We start from the raw sequence: 20,134 nt of genomic DNA, 5'->3' as shown, positions 1-20,134 counted from the left end.
GCGYAGGGCCTGCTGCTCGCAGCACGCCGCCCGTTTCTATTTCTGGCGTCGTCGTGTGCCCAGGGCATGAGACGAGGCAGGAGCCCCGGGAGGCCGGAGCCACCGGCGCTCGGTGCGAAACGCCCGGGCCGCGTGGCGAGCGGAGCCCAGGGATGCGTGTGCCTCACCGCAGGAGCGAGGGGAAGGCACTCGGGGCTGGGCTGCCCACGAGAGCCGCTCCGCGTGCCTGGCTGTCCAGGGAGGCAGCCCGCTCGTTAGCACCTGCGGCGCCTCCKTAATGAGCCCGGCTGTGTCTTTAAGCGTGTGTGGGCACGCGGCCAGGATGGGAGGGTTTGGGCCCTGGCTGACATCACCTCCCAGCTGGCTGCACGGGGGCAGGAAGAGCACTTGTTTACAGGTTAGTTAAGTGGTCCTAAACTCCCCCAAAACTTGTAAGTGCCCTCGCTGCCCCTTGCAGATCGGGAGGCTGGTGGGTATGGGGCACCRAGCCGGCTCCAGCAGCGGGAGCAGGGAGCGCTCGGCAGCTCCCGCTGGGCTCCTGGTGCTGCCTCACTCGCTGGGAAGCGTGTCCAGGAACGGCGCCGGTGGGAGCGTCCCGGGGCCGCGAGCGCCCAAGGGGCCTCCCTGCCGCAGGGTCCTRCCCGGCCCGCGGCACCCCAGGCCGCGTCCACGCGGAGCCGGAGCCGGGAGGAGGAGCAAGGCCCCAGTGCTCCCTGAGCGACACCGAGCCCAGGCGGGTTGTCCGGGGACGCCCGGGCTGCTGGGACGCTCCGGTGTCTCCCCCGCGTCGGTTTTCCCRGCTTTCCTGCTCACAGGGGCTTAGCAGGCCGGAAATTCCCCGCCACTCCAACCGCAAAGGGAACGGCGGGATCTGAGCCTCTGGGCCGGCTCCTCTGCTGACGTGAGGGGATTGCTTGGCAGTAAATAGAAAAGCCCTAAAGAAAGTTAAAGGAGGAAATCCAGCCGCTTAAGCCCTTTATTCTCTTGGATTTTGACAGCTGAATTTTATTTTTGTCTTAATAGCTTAGTTTCTCACAGTCTGCTGCCCGCTTCCCTCCCATCCCTGTGCTTCCCGAGTGCTGCAGCAGTTGTACAGGCAATGRGAAACTGAATGGATCGTCCATCTCTGGATGTATTATTATTAATATATGCTGGTTTCACAGARGGCAGGACATGAAAACAATGCGGGTGTTTGTTCCTCTAAAGCACCAAAAATGTGGAGGAAGAAAATAACACTTGGCTGCAGTGTTTGTCGTGCCGGGCCGGAGGCTGCGGGGCTGAAGGCCTCATGTACGTTCCTCCTCCTGAGGGTCTGGCACCGCTCCGGGACAGTCATGGGACTTGCTGATGCCGCTCCCTGAGAGAGTCCCTGCAAAAATCCTCCTTTCCTGCAGTTTTGGGGCTGTGGGAGGGCAGGTTGGGGCAGACACATGTGAAGACAGGCYGGGCCCAGGCAGGGCTTGTGGGGTGGCCTGCCTGCCACCCCACAGGTGGCAGGGGACCCCCACAGGAAGGTGGGGGGCAGCCAGGGACAGGCCTGCGAGCCTGGGGGCTGCAGCATTCGCAGTGTCCCTGTCGCTGGTCTCTACAACCCTACCTTGCAGAAATGGGCTCCCCTTTATGTGCAGCTGGAAGCAGGCTGATGCTGGGTGAGCTTCCTTCTCTTTGATTAAACTGTTTTTAATGAAGGAGGAGGGAAGAGCCAAGTGAGGTAGGTAATTACTGGAGGTGTTCATCACTGTGGACAGTGTCTCTCACTCCTGCTTGGCCACAGTGGATTTCCAGAGCCAGAGCTGCAGGTCTGTGGGACCAGCGTGGCTGGATGCTGGTTGGGACAACCTGTGTGAGTTAACAGCTTGCTGCTGTTAAGGACACAGCCCGCTCTGGTGCTTGCTGACCCATGTGGATCAAATTCAGCAAGGTGGCTCCAAACCAGCTGGCTAGGAAGGGCTGAAACACCTCAGGATGGAGCAGGAAAAGGGCTGTTTGGACTTCGGGTCTAGCTGCCTGGTCCTGTCGTGCCCAGGGAGCCCCTTCTGCTGGAGAAGGCAGGGAGCTGAGAGGGCCTGAAATGCCCTGAGAGGCTTCGGTGAAGGAGGCCTGGGCAGCCCTTGGAGCCAGCCTGGTGGGCTGGGAATTGGAACCCCGGGTGCTAAAAGTGGGTGAGGATGTGATGAGAGCAGGCAGGGCCCCTGTGTGCTCCTGCTCGCTGAGCTCCGCCTGGGTTTCTCCCTGGGCTCTGAAGAGCAAACCGCTGCTTCCCGAGGCTGTGAGGAAACAGGGAAGACTGGGAGCAAAGCGAGACCTTTCTGGGCATGGTGAGACGTGAGGAAGGCAGCAGGGAGGGCTGAGGAGCCGTGTGTGCCTGTGGCTCGTCTGGGCACTGCGGGCTTGCTCTTCTGTGAAAGCTTCTGAATGCAAAAATCAGCTTCCCTCAACCTTGCATTTTAGAAATGTTTTTTTTTTTTAATCTTTTTTTTTCCACTAGTTTTTAATCTATGGTGCACTTTTCCCACAGGAGTGCTGATCTGTTGCCTTTTACTCATTATTAACTGAGCTGTTCAGTGCCAAATTCCTAGGTGGCTTTCAGCCTGCCCGGGACCCCCTGCCCTGCCTTGGGCTTCCCAGGACACCCCACTCGGGGACAGCTCCTCGTGGTGTCCATCTTTTCACCGTGTTTCTCGTGGCATTTTCACTGCCTTGCAACATTTACGTTGCCTGCGCMCATGCCAGGTGTTTGGTGTCAGTGTCCTTCCGCTTTGTTATTCCTCTGTTATTTCCTCCTGTGGAATCCTAGGCTACCCAAGTGATCCGTGGAAAACAAAACCATGTGGCCGTTCTGGGGCCTGGACCTGAACCGAGCCCGCTGCGACCTGCTCTTTACGGAGGCCATCAATCAAAGCATGCGGGTGCCCAACAGGCTGAAGGTGGCAGAAAGCTTCAGCCCCGTCGAGGAGGAGCCAACGAGCGAGGATGTCCCTCCTTCCTTTCGGATGCACATCCCAGATAGGATCTCGCTTGCAGGTAATGTCTCCGGTTGTCTTTTGCGTGAAGGCTGATGGGTCTCTGTAACAGCTAGAGAGAAGGATCCCTTTATAAATCTCAACAGTTTGCTTTGCAAGAGGAGCAGAAGGACAGATGTCAGGTTCCTTCKCAAGATAAGGAAGCATGATGGGAGAGGTGGGCAAATACAACCAACAGAGCRCAGGATGGGTCTTATTCCCAGTAGTGAGGACCAAAATGTCCTGGAAAAGAGGTGAKTAAGTGAATAGATGTGTTAGTGCGTGCCTGAGACAGGGTGTCTTTGCAGGTAGCAAGGCACTAAGGAGACTGAGAACAGCAGGAGGGTTGGGATGAGGGTTTGGGAGGGAGAAATCTGTCCCTCCACATCCCTTGGAGCTTCCTCTTGGCCTCTGGTAGACTCCTCACATGCGGATGCTGAGAGTCATGGCTCTTCTCAAAAGACAACCCCCGAACTTGTTGCTTTCCCGGAGCAGGGCATCCTCCATACCTGCCCTGATCACCCTGCGTCCCACATATGTGGAAAATACTCTTCTGATGTATTTCTGATAACTTTAGACACAGGATTGGCTATCCTGCATGGGTGAATCTCCCCTCCGTCCTGACCTGAGGGCAAAGTTGGTTTAATTCTTTTTTCTCTCTGTAGACATGACGGATGCTGCTCTGAGGCCCATCCTGCTAGACCAGCAAAGGAAGGTCCCCTCTGTTGTGGTGCACGAGTCCCCGGACTCCTCTGCGTACCCCGCGGCGCCCGGGGAGTTCCCTTTTCTGCACGTAGGCACCAGATCAAGCTCCCAGAAGCGCAAACGATCGGTACGGGGTTGCGAGCAGAAAGGGCTGCCCATGGGCGTGTGGGAGGGGGCAAGGCCTAGGTTTGGGTCACAGACCCCTAGGTTAGGTCTGTTATGAGCCAAAGCCTGCATCCATTTTCTGGAGTGCAGCTTCCTAAATCCTTATCTAGGACCTTGAGTGTAGAGGCAGTGGGATCTCCTGTCTCCACACACCTGTGTGCCAGGCTGCTGTGTCCTGGGATGTGGATTGAGCGAGGGCGCTCAATGCTTTTTGTGAGCAGGAAATGGGCTGGAGAAGGTGCAGACCATGATTCAGTCTCCCTACAACCCCCTCCTGGTACTTTTGAAGTCCCTTTTCAACCACTATTTCTCCTGGATTAAGTATAAGCRGCTGTTCCATCACAGCAGCATAAAAGAACCTGATATCGAGCATAAAAGCAGATTTTAACCCTGTATGTATTAATTCAGAGAGAGGCCTCTGACATGGGTAGGGCTATTTTGACTGCCTGGAGCCGCTGAGCTGTCTTCCAAAGTGCTTTTCCTCCCAAGATTCAAGGGCCTTTCCAGCTGCATTAGCTTCATGCCGTTCTCCTCAGAATCCACCATCTCAGCTGCACTTCCAAGTTCCCCTTCCCTGCACAGGGGGAAAACAACTGGGGGTGAAACTAGAGGGAACCACCGCAAGGACGGGCTGAGATCAAGCAGTCCTGCTCAGAGAGGCCCTGCTGAGGGCTTGGGGCTGTCCTGGGGACTTGGAACATGGCTGTGCCATGAAACCCAGCTGCAGGACTCAAGGTGTAATGCAGCGGCCACGGAGCGCGTCGCTCACGCCGACAGCGCCGCTTGCCCTGCAGACGGTGCAGGACGCCGGGCCGGGCTGCCCCGGGCGATCCCCGCGCTGATGTGGTCGTGTTTAATGCCAACAGGGCCAGCACAGCAGCAGGTCGCGGCGGGAGAGGACCCCGAGTGAGTGTGCCCAGCTGGCTGTGCCCAGCGCGGGCCAGCGCCACGAGCGGTGAGCACTACCCCGGGGGTGTTTGGGATGCGCGCGGATCGGCAGCTCTTGCCATCTGTTTGTCCTTGGTGTGTCCCCAAGGTGGGACGGCGTAGTGACAAGCAAAGCCCACTCTCTGGCAAGGTTAGTTAAGGGGAAACTGGAGACATTCTCTCCAGTGGGGAAACTGCCCCCTAGGTCAACCCTAAAATGGACCCATCTCTCCCYTATAAGTTGAGAGTTGTGTCAAGGTGGCAGGTGAGCTGTTCTCTGTGGCCCGTATGGTCTCGTGATCTTATTTCAAAGAATGGTTAAGAGTGGAAGGGACCTCTAGAGGTCATCTAGTCCAACCCTCCTGCTCCAGCAGGGACACCCAGAGCATGTGGCACAGGGTGGCATCCAGATGGGATTTGAAGATCTCCAGAGAAGGAGACTCCACAACCTCCCTGGGCAGCCTGTGCCAGGGYTCTGGCACCCTCACAGTGAAGAAKTTCTTCCTCACATGGAGATGGAACTGCCTGGGTTTCAACTTGTACCCATTGCCCCTTGTCCTGTCACTGGCCACCAATGGGATCAGTGAAGGCAGTGCCTCTAAACCTGTAGGCTGGCGGAGGGAGTTTCTGCTGCCCAGCCTGTGTGCTCGGCCTGCTCAGCGGTCAGTGCTCCTGGCGAGGCTCGGAGCCCTTGTAAGGATGAAGGGCGCCACCAAATGTCCAACCGTGCCAGTGCTGTGCTAGGCTGGGCGATGACAGGCGTGATTCTGTGTGCACCCCAGGCTGGACACGGGCCCCCTGGCCACCCACGGCGCCCCGCGCCCCCTCCTCGTGCAGACGGACAGGATCTACTCAGTGCAGAACATCTTCCAGACCATGCTYCTCCTGGGCCAGGTGCTCTTCCACCGTGTCCAGAACTCTCTGCAAGGCCCGGTGCCATCCAGGTGACTTGGGCTCGTGCTGAGCCATCTCCCTGTCACTCCACAGGGCTCTGCCCTTGCCTTCCTAAGGCATGAACCAGGCATGAGCTTTGCAACTCACAGGGATGCCCAGCACTGGAGAGGTGCAGCAGGATGGTCCTGTGCAGCCTGTCATTCTCTCTATGTCCCACTTAACCTGTGTGCCAGCTTTGGGTGCCTTGGTCTGGGAGTATGTGGTGCAGTCAGCCCGCAGAGTCCCTTCTAACACACCAGAGCTCGAGTCTCCTGCTTAGCTTAATGCCATCCCTCTGGTTGCTTCGGGTGATCTAACACCTCTTATGAGAGCCCTGGGATTTTGGCTGCTCTTCAGTGCAAAGCAAATGCTACTTTTTTTTTTTTCTTTGATAACTTGATGGTGAGAAATGTATGAAGGGAATCAAAATCCAGACCAAACTGCCTGATAGGGAGCCTGTCACCAGGCACTGTCTCCCACAAATTACTCTTTGCAAGAACCAGCTGCACTAAACCCTAAACCCCAGCGAAAACCCATGGCCTGGATCTGCTGGGAGGCAGTATGGATGTGTGCTCCAGGGCTCAGCATCTCGGCACGTGCTGGAGCCTCTCCATACCACCCTGTTAYCTGCACATTTGCAGGAAGTTTAAAATGTTCACAGCTGCCTTTGCAGCCCTCGCGTGTCTGCAGTGCCGTGAGGCTGCTGAGCACTCCGCAGCCCTGGAAGAATGTCTCCGTTTTTCTAATTCTTGAGCAAAATCTCCGGACAGAAAGGGAGGAGAGAGGGATGTGACACAGGTCTGTACCTCCTCTATGTCATCAGTGTCTTGTTGAATCTTCCCTCAGCAGCTGGAGTGAAGGAGCAGGCAGCAAAGCTGGGGCCTGTTTGGATGATGCAAAGCAATATCCCTACCTTTAAACCCCCCAGGCTGGCTGTCCTCAGAAGCAGCTTTTTGAAGAAATCAGGGCATGCCAAGAGGTCTGGTTTGGTAGAGGCCATGTAAGATCCTCCTCCCCTGTGCGGTGGAGGAGCTTTAGGCCATGGTGCTGTGATAGGAGGTTGTTGCTGAGCTGCTGTAACGTAGCTGGCATCAGCCCTGTGCCTCTCTCTGCCACGGGTCTTGGTCTCCCTTTGAAACCAAGAACCTTGGAGTGCCTGTTCTTGAGGGTTTGCATCACTTCAAGTGCAGGAGTTGTTGCACATTAAAGAGACAGCTCTGTACCCCCACACAAGTAATAAAAATAAAAAATGACTGACCCAACTTGTTTGTCCTGAAGTTTTAATAAAGAAAACTCTGGCCTTGGATGGAGACTGGAATATTTTCATTACAATGACCTCTTGAAGGGTATGAGTCATCAGAAGGTAATTTCTAGCCTCTGCTATAATGTGTGTTCACCTGTATCAACCGGGATTTTTCAATTAGAAGCTGTGGCATGTGTCCACTTTTAACGGCTTTGTGCTGGGGGAAATTGGATATTCAGTCTGTCATGACTTTCATTTTACAGGGCAGCTACATTATGTAGAGGTGTTAGCCAACAAATCCCTTTTCAGACCTAGCTACCTCCAGTCTCTGCACGCTGCGCTGGCTTGTTGACGTGACAAGATGAATGTCGTGTTGCAAATGGGAATAAATTCCCTTCTCCCCGAGGTCTCCACGAGAGCCGTGTTAGATGCTCATTAACTCGCGCTATGTCAGACGTTTAATGAGTGTCCRTGGGAGTTACCAATGTGCACAGGGGAATTTGGGATTATACACGAGCTGTTGTAAGGCWGGTTGATGTTAGGGACTACACACAGAATACGGCAATTTTGATTTCCATCATGGAATTTGATTTTCCCATATTTTATTGCATGGCCACTCTTAAGACACAGCTGGTACTGCTGTGGATTCTGTAGCCAGGTTCTATCTCCAAGAGGAACCTGTTGGCTAATCCCAGAGGTGGCTGCTTTGTCTAAAGGGATGGAAGAAGATGGTGCCTACTTGGGCTGCTTATTTATGTTTCAAGTTGCAAGTAAAAATTGCTATAAAATTTATACATTTTTGTGAGGTCAAAGTGAGCTGGTGGGATTTGGAGGTCATGGAGGGGAACAAATCCTTATCTAAGTAAAACCAGGATCCTTTAGGTGCTGGTGGGTGTGCTTGCTCAGATAGTTGCCCCCAGCTGCTACCTGCTTCTCACCAGCTGGATCCTCCCCTGCTGATGCAAAGAGAATCATCCTCCGATTGCCACGTTGGTTCTGTGATCTGCTTTTTTGCCCAAGTTGCTCTAACGATGATTTATCCATCCCCAGTGAATTCCTCTGCCTATAGAAAATGGATGCCCGGTAAATATTGCTCTTTCTCTCTGTCTGAAGAAATACGAGCGTGTGAAGCATGTGCTTTTAAAAACTATGYGTAATTGTCTGCTGCATGCGTGTGCGCTGTGCTCACTCCAGAGTGCATGGTGGAGGGTCTAAAGATGCATGATGGCAGCTAAAATAAGTCCTGCAGCACTGTGCGAGYGCTGATTGTGCTCTCAGCGCTGTGCCCGGTGGCCTGGCCACAGAAGCCTGCCTGGCCGAGCACGCTGGCCCCTCTGCTGCCCCGGCAGCGCCTCGCGTGCGAGGAGGTGACTGCCCCTCCTGGCTGTGTTTGCCCATTTGCCTCTCTGCTTTTCTCCCCAGCTCCCCGGAGCCAGGCGCAGCCTCCGATTGCTCCCTGGAGGAGGTTAGCACGGCTGAGATGGCAGCAATGAGAAAACAGGTAAGAGGCGGGTGAAAGATGGCAGGTTTTTCCTGGGAGAACCATAGGAGGGTAGATGGGGAGTTTGCTAAGTTAGTYCCAAATGCTTCTAAGGGAAAACGTAGGGAAAGAGCTAGGTGTTTGTTGACCCTTCAGGCTCATATACTGCTACAGGAGACAGTCAAGTTCTCCATCTGTCTGCACTAATGGTTCTGGAATGGCATCAGAAGGGTCATTTCCCGAAGCACCTGCTCCTGAGGACCCAAAAAAGTTGGCACTTCCCATCCCTTCATCCATTGCCATTTGGCCTTTCTGGTGCTTTGCTATTGCCTTGCACTTAATCCCAGGACTAACAGTGGATCTGCTGCTTTCCTTTGCTTGCAGTTGCTGAGGATCTCGGGGAGGCTCCGGGTGCTGGAGGAGCAGTGCAGCAGCTGGCGCCAGAAGGAGACTCTGGTCTATTCGGTGCTCATCTCTGCCTGCCTCATCAACACGTGGCTCTGGCTGAGGAGATGAAGACTTGCTGCACCCTGGCTCTCCCTCCCCAACCTGGCAGGGTGGGTGAGAGCAGGGACAGAATCCTTCCTCAGATACTTGTGAACAGTAAAACTGTGTGTTTTTTCTCCTTAACTTGATCAGTTTGGGGCACTGTAGGTCCTTGAGGATTTGTGTTCCTTAGGCCTTGATTACAATGTGAATGGAATCCTTCTCTCACACTCCAGCATCAGAGGCAGAGGAGATGAAAAGGACGAATCTGGACCTTGTGCCAGCACACTTGGAGACACGGATTAGGGAAAGGTGGGGAATGAATACAGCCCAACAGGGATAGTGCCAGGGCTGAGCTATGACTGTAAACGCTCTGTGAATCCTARCAGTCATGTTGCCTGTTTGATGGAGTCAATCCTTGTCTTTGGAGGTGCTGRGAAGGTCTCATGAGAATAGGTGGTGATGCAGTAAGTGTCTCTAGTGCATGGAGCATGAGACACGCTCTGCCCCTTAGGCTGTCTGCCAGAGAAGATGCAAAACTAAGGTGCTGAGTGGACATCAGATCCTGCTATGGTTTTGGACATTAGTGGACCTGGCCACCTTCCCAGGATCTCCTCATCCCATCTTGGACAACTCAGTCCTGACTCCAAAAATTCCTCACCCAATTATAGCAGCCTTTTCCTCATCTTTATCTCTCGAAGTCTGTACAAAGTAGTTGTGCATTTTTATACTGCTAATACATGATGTTTTCTTCACTGAGCAACTATTCTTAAGTGGATATAGTACTGCTAATTCTCCTGTGCCAAGATAGGCCCTGCTTTAGGATGGCTGAATTGGGTGGAGGTGGGAGCTCCCATCCCTCCAGCTGCTGTTTTGCCACCGTCTTCTTGGCTCCCATCCTGTTGGATGCAGTTCAGCAAAGGGTTTTCCAGCGCTGAGGTCCAAAGTGACTCTAAGAGTGAGGTCTGGGCTTATCCAGGAGTTTGGCCATTTCTCAGTAAGATTTAAACAAAAAYCTTCCCCATGGTGACTCTTTGGATAACAAGACCTCATAACAACATTAATAGCACTAGACAGGCTCTGGAAAATTGCCYGCTTGGGCAGCAATATAAATTTATTTGGTTGCCAATGCTGGAGGCCGAGACTGCTCCCAGAGTGGCTGCCAAACTGTGACTTCAGCAAGGGCACAATGACCCAGGAGGGGGGAATTCTTGACCCAGGTGTTCTTTAGCTAGTGACCAGCCCAATTCAGAGGCTTGGCTCTTTCTTTGCTCCCTTGGAATTAACCCCCTTGGATCTGTGCTGCCTGGGTCCCTCGTGCCTGGCGGGACCAGCTCAGCAGCAGTCACGTTTCCTCCACAACCTCCCMACCAGCGTGGGGTCAGGTGGGTGAGAACTGAGATTGCTGATACCACCCCAAAGCCACAAGCTCTTGAGAGACCTGCATGACGACCAGGCCCATACTCACCCTTGGGATGTAACGGGACAAGGTAGGACTGGAGGACAGGAACTGACACGTGGAAACTGGTGTGCCTGGGGACCAAGGCGTGCTTTGTGCCCACACTGGGAGGTGATGCTTGAGATTCCAAGGCTGCAATGAGATGACTATGAAAGGCTTTTGGTGGTTTATCCAGAACGCCTGCTGGAGTTGTGCCTGCAGGCTTGGGGTCAGCTCTTGGCAATGCTTTAACAGGACCGTTTTGTTCCACCTATGAATAATTATACCGGAGCAGCAGGACATCCGGGTATGCCAATTGTTTGTTTACAGACATGGATGCTTAAGTGTTTTGTGCCTGCAGCTGCACCTGCTATTTGGGCCTGTAAATCTGGCAGCCAGACATTTGCCAATAAATAACTGTCCCGCAAGTAATTGCAGGTCTGAGCCTGTGGCCAGCACCGGAGCTGAGGAGAGAGGTAAGATTTATTGTGGAGAAGAGCCCGGATCTGGTGGTTGGGCTGGCTCAGGGTGTACATGGGGGTGTGTGAGCGCTGCTCCCGAGGTGGTTCCCGTGGCTAAGGGCTGTGGTCAGGGCTTCCAGGGGCCCTCTTGCAAATTCATATACAAGTTCTGGCTGCTTCTCTTCTGGAGTGTGATTTGCTGGGCTCATRCTCCAACTCACCAGGTTTTCTGGAGGGGCAGGACAGGGCAATAGTCCATTTTGCCACCTCTTGTTCTCTCTTCATACATGTGATTTGAAGAGGGAGTTGCCACAGCCTCTGAGAGAGTCTTGCCAGGCAGCCTCGTTGTTTGGAAAGTACTTATTTGGCGCTTCCTCTTTTCTGAGGACTGAAAATATGCTCTTGAAGAAATATTTTTTTTTTCCCTGAAGCTGTAGTCTAGGGTGAGAAGGACACAACACCTTCAAAATGTGCACTGAAGACATCTGGAGGGGAGGTGACCCATCCCATATGTGTTCTTGATAGCTAATTATTGACATGTTGTGGGAGATGCAATATGGCTTTTCCATAGGGCATGCTTCCTGATGTAAATCTGGAAATGCTGATCCATAAAATACATGTTTGAATAAACTCCGTGTGTCTGTCCCGCTTTCCAGTTCTTCAGGGGGATCAGAAAAGATGGGAATTTAAGCTTTAAAGGGGAAATAAATAAATAGAGCTGCTCATAGTCGATGGCTCTGGATGCTGGTGCTTCCAGCCCAGCCCCGCACACCCTGCACTATGCAACGCACGTGGCAGGGGCTGCTTTAGCCTGGGCCACGGCAAAGCATCGGATGCTGTTGGAAAGAAGAGGGATCTCTGGGGATCTCCTGCTCCAAGCCTGGCTCAAGCAGGGTCACCCAGAGCACATTGCCCRTGACTGTGTCCCCATGGGCTTTGAATATCTCCAGAGAAGGAGAGTCCACAACCCTTYTGGAGAACCCAGCGTGGTCTCTGTGGTGGAACGGTTTACACAGTGCTGCCCAGGCACATGCAGACCCCTGCCCAAGGGAGGCGCCATGCTGGGCCCTGAGGACATGTCCCCTGAGCATCCATTCCCTGTCTTGTCCATCTGTCCATGACCGAGGCGGGTTGGAAGACTTTGTGCCCGAAGTGTGTGGCAGGGCTGTCAGAAAGGGGTACGTGGACCCCAGTGGGTGTTTGCCCGTGTGTCCCTGCGTGCCAGGCCTGTGTTTTGGTGAGGTGCCTTCCCGTTGCATCCCGCTCACCAGTGCGGCGTGCCCAATGTCGCCTTCACTGCGCTGCCCTGGGCAGCGCCTGCCTTCCTACCCTGCTGTGGCTTTGCCTCCTAAAGCCAAGGACTGTTTCTCCAGCCACGTGGGCTAAGGGCAGCCGCGAGGGGGAYGGCTGGTGCAATGTGAGGGACCTGGCAACCTCCTACTCTTTGGGTAACGAATTTAATTTATCAGCCTTTGTGTATAAATGCATGCTTTCCCCCGCTCCCTGAACCCAGAAGGCAGCACGGAGCTCAGTGAGGCTCTTCCTTCTTAAATCGCGAACGCTAATTGCCAGTGCGGTGGATTCTGAGCGCTCGCTCGAGCGGGGCGCAGCCCCCGTACGCGCGGTGTCTCCCGGCGGCGCCCTGTTTTCCCGCCGCGGGCTGCGGCCGCTCCGCCGGGAGCGGCTCCCTCCTCGGCGCCGTCGCCCTGGCAATGGCTGCGGCTGCTGCCGGGCGCCTGGCGACGGCTCCGAGCAACGYGCAACGCTGCGCGGGGCTGGCACTGCCGCGCTGCTGATGGAGACGCCGAATGGGCACCTTCTCTTCCTGCGTCACGTCTTGGCGGTGTGTGTGTGAAGCTGGAGGGCCTGGTGGCACGCAGCGTGTCCTGCTCCAGGCGCGGCTGCACTCAGCTGCCCTCTGCTCTGTCGAGGCTCCTGGGACAGCGTGTGCACCCATGAGGTCCTTGCGTGGACGACAGCGATGAAGAGTAACGGGCTGCAGAGCTCGCCTGCCAGCCAGCACCGCCGTCCGCCCGCCCCAGGCAGGGATGGCCCCGAGACGGTGCTCAGCACCCAGAGGTGAGGCCGTGCTCGGGGAGAGGGAGGGATCAGGGAGGCTCTGAGGACCTTCTTGAGGAGCCCGCGTGCCACCGGGATGCACAGTTCTTGCTCTGGTGCTGCCCTGCAGCGGAGGGTGAGGAGGAGGGCATGGGTCACCTCCTGCTTGGGACCGTGTCCCATGGGACCACAGCAGGGCTGCAACGACACACGCCAAGCGCTTGCTTCCTGCAGCTGGGCTAAGGTGGTTGCGGGCAGGCACCACTGCAGGACAATGTSGCCATGACTCTTGTTCTCCCTGCTGCAGGACCCGCTCTTTCCACCATGAAGCCTCCTCAGAGCCACAGGGAGATGCTCCTCTGGACGGTGGAGAGCAGCCGCCCGCCCCTGCTTTCCAAGGGCGACAAGCCCTGGCCAGGTATCCATGCGTGTGGTGGCCGTGTGTGCTGGGCAGCTCCTGGGCACCATTCCCAAGGCGCTGCAGAGCTGTTTGATGGGCTTTGGGCTGAGCCCAGCCTTTGGGGCCAGACTGAAATTCGCACAGTGAAAGCGGGGAACGGGCTGCCGTACAGGGCTGCTGAATACTCAGTGCTCTGTCCTTCCCGCCCGGGCTTTGCCATCTCTCAGCATGCCAGGCTAGGGCGCGTGCTGCCTACCTGCTCCCTTGACCATGAGCAACCAACACAGATGGCTTCCCCATCCCATAGCGAGTTGGGTGCTCCCGCAGGGCTGAGGGCACTGGGGGCTTGTGTAGGGTCAACATTCCCAATTTAAACCATTCCTGATTTATTTATTTATTTCCTCATGCTCTTCTGGCAAGRGACAGAAAGATTTGGGAAGAGGCATCTGGTCTCTGCTGGGGTGGGCTCAGGACTGTCTTGGGACTGTCTTGGGCTCAGGACTGTCATATATTCTCCATCCTATACAGTCACTGCAAGGGAGAAAAAAAGCCATATTTGGACCTGATAAGGGGCTGTGAAACCTTTCCTCTCTGCTGTAGGCACCTTGAGTACACCATGGACTTCGCCACCAGCATGGCACTCTCAGCTCCCCATAAGGGCTTGCTCTCTCCTGGCTCCACAGGCACCTCCTCCTGACTCTGCCTCTCTTCCCCTCTTCAGGATAGTCCGCCTGGTGCTGGTGCTGAGAGACTGGGCCAGCAAGAGCTTGCATGAGGAGGAGCAAAAACCGGACCCCTTCCTCGAGCGGTTCCAGGGCCCCGCGCTGCAGGTGGCTACGGACATCAATGATGATGCAGAGGACGAGGAGACAGAGGCGAAAACCAAAAAGTAGAGTCCCTTCCCTGCTGCCTCCGCCGTCCCTGGCTGGAGGTCAGCCGTGTATGGGGCTCGGGAYCCCCTAGCAGCGTGGGCAGATGGACATGCGCGGGGGTGTGCCGAGTGCTGGGAATGGGTACAGCTCTGCCTGGAGAGGGGAACCAGGCAAGGCAGCAGTGGAGAGGGTGCCCTGTCCTCTGCAATCCCTTTCCTGGTAGTCAGCCTGCCCTTCCCAGGCTGACATGCAGGGAACTCTGYGCGTGCTCTTTCCTTCTTGCCAGCCTGTCCCCCTGGAAGAGACCTGGCCTGTCCCTCACTGTGGAGTCCTCTCTGCCCTGGTCCATACCCTTGTGTAGCTCATGAGTTAGCAGACCTTCACCTGTCTTTTCAGAGCAATTTGAATTGGGAAGCAACCCTACACCTCTGAAAGGATTCACTTCTGACCTGTGCATATAGGTGAGGAGTTGTGGGCAAACCAAGGGGACATGGAGCTGGTCATCTCAGCTGTGATGTCCCAAGGGCTTGAACCCTGCTCTGGGCTGTCTTCTGAGCTTGGCCTTGTGCTTGGGCCAGGGTCTTTCTCCCAACAGGAGCTACTTGCAGAAGAAACGTCCAGGCTCCATTGCAAATTTGAAGGCACCGTGTTTGCAAGTCCCCTTCCATCATGTGCAGGATGAAGGGAGCCCCTTGCTGCCAGTGGCTCCCCCAAGAGCAGCTTTCCAGAAACGAAATTCTGAAATTTCATTTCCAGCCCTTTCATCTCCTCAGCTCATGCACCTGGGGAAAAGCAATAACCTGGCTTTTCTTCTGCTGGTAATGAAAGGGCAAAGCTCATGTACTAGCCTGGACCCTGCTATTATACATGGTAATTAGAACACGAAGAAATGATTGTTTTCTGTAGGAGAAATATATCTGAGGCTTGCATCTGGGTCTTTACTAGTCATGGGGAAATCTGTTCTGCCCTGCGAGGTTAAGGGCAGCTTGTTAATCACCGGAGGAAGAGGGAGCTGAAGGCTGCTGCAGGATGAGGGTTTCCCGCAGGAAGGCAATGCAGCAACGGAGCCGAGCGCCATCACATCGTGGCCAATAAAAGCATCTTGTTTTCTGGCTTGACCTTATTTAAGAGGTGAGGTGAAGTTCCCGGGGCTGGGAGGAGATATGTGCTTAGAATCACCCCACCAAACTCCAGCGGGGAGAGCATCGTGCCTCTCGGAATCAACTCCGGGGAGATGGTGCTGACTTCTGGTGTTTTMTAGGTCCTCGGCTGTGTGGACAAAGGGCTCTGCTCTGCTAACTCTGAGCACGGCCTGGGAGCCTCGGTGCTTTGCAGCGTTGGGTGCAAGGGTTATTCCCTGCTCCTGGTATTCCCTGGCAGCTGGTTATTCCCTCCTGCTAGGTGAATCAGCCCCTGCTTCTGGCCCTAGCCCTGTCATCAGTGGGGACAGCTGTACGGGATAATGTCAGTGACTCTGGCCACCTGCTGTGGCCACAACTGGTGATTTAAGCTGAAATTGCCTTATTAAGGTTATCGGTGCTTGTGAGGGGTGTTCTACTGTGGTACTTGTGGACTGATTAATGGGAAGGCTGAACCCGCTTGTCRGTGGCTGTCCCTGAAGTGAAGGATGCTGCTGCTCTGCTGGGTGCTCTGCTGGGTGCTGGTCCCTGGTGCGGGCACGGTGGGTGCCGGCATGGCACCGGGGAAGCAGTGCTCAAGGCAGAGGCTTTGCCGGCGTTTGACGCCGTGGGGAGCACAGGGCTGCCTGCTGGCAATGGAGCTGCTCTTCCCGTGGCTGGAGGGAGGCTGGCACGCTCCAAAGCTGGCAGCGAGCAAGGGCAAGAAGGGGTTTTGCTCTACCAAGCTGCAGCCGCCTCTCACTTCAGCTGCCCRGTTTCTGTCCCTTGGCTTCTCCAGGGGGATCTGGAGACACCTATTACCTTGGAGTCCCAAGATAAGCTGGGTCAGACGCTTGGGCAGTGTTCAAAGGCTGGGCCAGGGCTGAGCAGACTGAGCAGAGCGGCGATGGCAGCTTTGTTGTTTGGGCAGCACCTCCGGCAGCGTCCCGTCGACTTACTCTTCAAAATCTGCCTGGCTCCAACCTCTACCATATCTGGCAGAAGCAATGTCATCTAATGGGAAGTTTTCTGATAGCCTTCTTCCAAAGGCCTGGAATAGCCTGGATAGCCTGGTTTGGGCTCTGCCACTGATGCGCTGGGTGCACGGAGGCCGTCTGCTTTGCCTTGCAGTGCTACAGTTTCCTCTTCTGGTACATTGTCAAGCACAGTTGGGGGGATAAAGGAGCTTAAACACTGTTGGATGGTTTTTACTCAGCACTCCTGGCATAGGGCCTAGCTCAGAGACCAGCACTCAAGCTGCAGCTATTTTTAAGCCAGTCTAGTGCAAAGGATGAAGGAAATGACTTGGATGCTCCCTTCCAACCCTGTTTTTTTTTTTTTTTTTTAAATGTTTAGCCCTTTACTCATGCATTGCTTGCCAGCTCTGGTTTCTCTGTGCTTCCAGGAAGAAATGGCAGAGCTTTGTGCTGGACCCTGCGAGGGACTGGTATTACTGCTGGCTGGCTGTCGTTGCCGTTCCTGTCCTCTACAACTGGTCCTTGCTTGTGGCCAGGTGAGCCGCAAGGCCTGTAGGCTCCCTGTTCCTCCTGTCCGTGCTGTTTGCGCGGGACATCCAAAACTGGCTGTGCTGGGAAGCTCAGGGATAGGAGCTCCTCTTGCCAAGTGATGCAGCAGTGCAGCGGCACAGCATCGCTGTAAGGGCAGCACAGGGCTGTCATCTCGGCGTGCAGCTGCCTGCGAGGCTGGGAGCTGCATTTGGCAGGGCAGGGCAAGAACATTTCCTTACCTACATCCAGGAATAGCAGATGATTCCCAGAAGAGGGATTACATTTCTAAGACCAAAACGGGCAAGTGATGGAGCTCAGCTGTAAAGCTTAGCAGCCCCAGGAGCAGTTGGGCTGGGGATGATAAGSGTGTTGGGTGGTSTCCTCACCCCGTTATGTGGTCCTCCTCCAGGGCATGTTTCAGTGAGCTACAGAAGACTTACATTGTCCTCTGGTTGGTGTTAGACTACGTCTCGGACTGTATCTATATCGGGGACATCGTGATCCGCCTGCGCACAGGTAAGTGGAGGATGCGTTCCAGCTTGAGTTTTGCTTTAACTCCCTAAAAGTGGGGATGAGCTGCAAGGGATGGGATCTATAGATCCATTGGAAGGAAGGGTTTTATCTACCTTGGCACTTGCTAGGATGAAACAGCCTCCAAAAGAAGAATACAATTCAAAGACTTGAGAAATGAGGTAAGTTTCAGAATGAAAGATTAATCATCCTAACTTTCAACTTCACCTTTCAAWAACTGTACAAAATTACTCACATTACTATTAGTACTCGGGCACAGTTGAAGTTCCGAATCCCTGGATTTATATCAATTCAGTTAATGAATTATCTAAATGGAAAAGTGGTAGAATTTAAWGTTCTCAGAATGGGGCGGGCAGCTGTGCATTTTTGTGTCCTGAATTTGCAATAGTGCATGATGTGGAGGATGGGAACCTTCGCATCCCATTTCTTTGGGGCACTAGTGGTAAATCCCTAAGTGCTATCTTTGCGTGGCTTTTGCCTGAGGGGTRATGAAAGCTTGTAGACTCAGTAGATCAGGTGGAATTAGCAATATCTGAGTGACTCTGAGTGTATGTGCATGCATGTGAAAGGCATACCATAAAATGTTTACCAAAAAATCTGCAGAGAGGTTGTACATAAGCCAAGGTTATCTTCTTCTGCTAGGTTTCTTGGAACAGGGTCTTCTGGTTAAGGACCTGAAGAAATTAYGGGATAGCTACATCCGCACCTTGCAGTTCAAGCTGGATGTTCTCTCCATCCTGCCAACGGACCTGGTGTTCCTAGCTGTGGGGTTGCACCACCCCGAACTGCGGTTCAACAGGCTGCTGCGTTTCTCCCGCATGTTTGAGTTCTTCGATAGGACTGAGACCAGAACYAGCTACCCCAATATCTTTCGGATCTGCAACTTGGTCCTTTACATCCTGGTCATCATCCACTGGAATGCATGCATTTATTATGCCATCTCCAAAGCCATAGGCATTGGAGCGGACACCTGGGTTTATCCCAATTTCACAGACCCTGAATATGGATATCTCACCAGGGAGTATGTCTACTGTCTCTACTGGTCTACATTAACTTTGACTACCATTGGGGAGACCCCTCCTCCTGTAACTGATGAAGAGTATCTCTTTGTGATCTTTGATTTCCTCGTTGGYGTCCTCATCTTTGCCACCATTGTGGGGAACGTGGGGTCCATGATATCTAATATGAATGCCACCAGGGCAGAGTTCCAGGCAAAAATTGATGCCGTCAAACACTACATGCAGTTCCGCAAGGTGAGCAAAGACATGGAAACCAAAGTCATCAAGTGGTTTGACTACCTGTGGACCAACAAGAAGGCAGTAGATGAACGGGAAATCCTGAAGAACCTCCCTGACAAGTTAAGGGCAGAGATTGCCATTAACGTTCATCTGGAGACACTGAAGAAGGTGAGGATCTTCCAGGACTGTGAACCAGGTCTACTGGAGGAGCTGGTGCTTAAGCTTCGCCCTCAGGTATTCAGCCCAGGGGATTACGTTTGCCAGAAAGGAGACATTGGGAAAGAGATGTACATCATCAAGGAGGGCAAGCTGGCTGTGGTGGCAGATGATGGAATCACGCAATATGCTTTGCTCACTGCGGGAGGCTGCTTTGGTGAGATCAGCATCCTTAATATTAAGGGAAGCAAAATGGGCAACAGGCGCACYGCCAACATTCGTAGCTTGGGCTACTCTGATCTCTTTTGCTTGTCAAAGGAAGACCTGATGGAAGCAGTTACAGAATATCCTGATGCCAGGAAGGTCCTGGAGGAGCGTGGTCGGGAGATCTTGATGAAGGAAGGGCTGCTGGATGAGTCGGCGGCAGAGGAAAGCATGGAAGGAAAGAGCGTGGAGGAGAAGCTGGATATGTTGGCCCTGAACATGGACACCCTGCACAGCCGTTTTGGCCGTCTCCTGTCGGAGTACGATGCTGTCCAGATGAAGCTCAAGCAGCGCATCACTGTTCTGGAGTCCAAGATGAGGCAACAAGATCTGGAGGACTTCTTCTCYGATAGCTCGGACAGCCTCTCTGAGCCTGGGGAGGGACACCCTGGTGGGAGGTGATGAGGGAACACACAGGTCAGCTAAGTGGTGCCCTGCCTCGCGCAGAGACAGTGGATGTTGTTTGCATGGCAGCTCCTTTGGCTGCTTTGCCAGGGTTTTCTCTCAAGTCTTTAGCATTGCTGTTGCCACTGGGCTTGGTGCAGCTCTTCACATGGCTCCAGATGAGGTGACTGTCTTCCCTCTCCCTCAGGTCTGTCTCTTTGGCAGCCTGATCTTGTGCTTCAATCAATAAAAAGGGGAGAATGGCTTATCCAGTGCTGTTTCCTCCCAGCTTCTGTAAGAGGTCTCTGCTCATCACGCCTCCTTCATTCCCTTGGGCCATCATGACCTGACATRGGTGGCCTCCCAGTGTCTCATTTTCTTGGAGGATGGCGTTTCCAAGCCCTCCTGCTGAGGAGGCAGCAGGAATTTCATTGAGACTAGGGAAGTCTCAGATGACAAGTACAATACAGCAGGAAAAAAGCTGCTCTTTGGGCTGACAGCGCCTGTTACACTATGAACAGGGGGAAGACACAACCTGTTTCTCTCCTCTATTTAAGGATGGATAGAGGTGCCAGGAAAGGTTTGACTGAAATGACACATTTTAAAGGAACAAAGCAGTGGTAGGATCCAACTGTGCCTGTATTTACTTTGTAGTGGGTAGCTCAGAGAGAGCAGAACACATTCATTTTCTTAGGCAGCGGCTTTCCTCGTGCTCTGTGGGACTTTGGGAGTCTTTCAGGCCAGTTTCCTTCCGGAGAAGAAATG

The 20,134-nt window shown here is 54.0% G+C and overlaps 2 protein-coding genes across 2 annotated transcripts; both read left to right on the top strand.

The window, feature by feature from the left end:
* The first annotated feature begins 1,607 nt into the window (after positions 1 to 1,607).
* FATE1 (fetal and adult testis expressed 1) lies at positions 1,608 to 11,329 on the top strand. The gene is made up of 6 exons (XM_026035950.1): positions 1,608 to 1,649; positions 2,798 to 3,024; positions 3,668 to 3,834; positions 4,739 to 4,827; positions 8,398 to 8,476; positions 8,840 to 11,329. The coding sequence occupies exons 2-6, from the start codon at positions 2,829 to 2,831 to the stop codon at positions 8,969 to 8,971; spliced, it is 663 nt and encodes a 220-aa protein (XP_025891735.1). The 5' UTR covers positions 1,608 to 1,649; positions 2,798 to 2,828; the 3' UTR covers positions 8,972 to 11,329.
* A 1,492-nt stretch (positions 11,330 to 12,821) lies between these two features.
* On the top strand, positions 12,822 to 19,840 carry CNGA2 (cyclic nucleotide gated channel alpha 2). Its single transcript, XM_026035919.1, has 6 exons — positions 12,822 to 12,919; positions 13,206 to 13,316; positions 14,020 to 14,187; positions 16,694 to 16,801; positions 17,206 to 17,312; positions 17,970 to 19,840. Exons 1-6 carry the CDS (start codon positions 12,822 to 12,824, stop codon positions 19,385 to 19,387), a joined length of 2,010 nt encoding a protein of 669 aa, XP_025891704.1. The 3' UTR covers positions 19,388 to 19,840.
* Positions 19,841 to 20,134: the final 294 nt, after the last annotated feature.

Source organism: Nothoprocta perdicaria, unplaced genomic scaffold (genome assembly GCF_003342845.1).
Source record: "Nothoprocta perdicaria isolate Ctin4 unplaced genomic scaffold, notPer1 scaffold_17, whole genome shotgun sequence".
NCBI classification, from domain to species: domain Eukaryota; kingdom Metazoa; phylum Chordata; class Aves; order Tinamiformes; family Tinamidae; genus Nothoprocta; species Nothoprocta perdicaria.
Note: the sequence above shows the minus strand (reverse complement) of the source record. Positions and strands in the feature narration are given on the sequence as shown.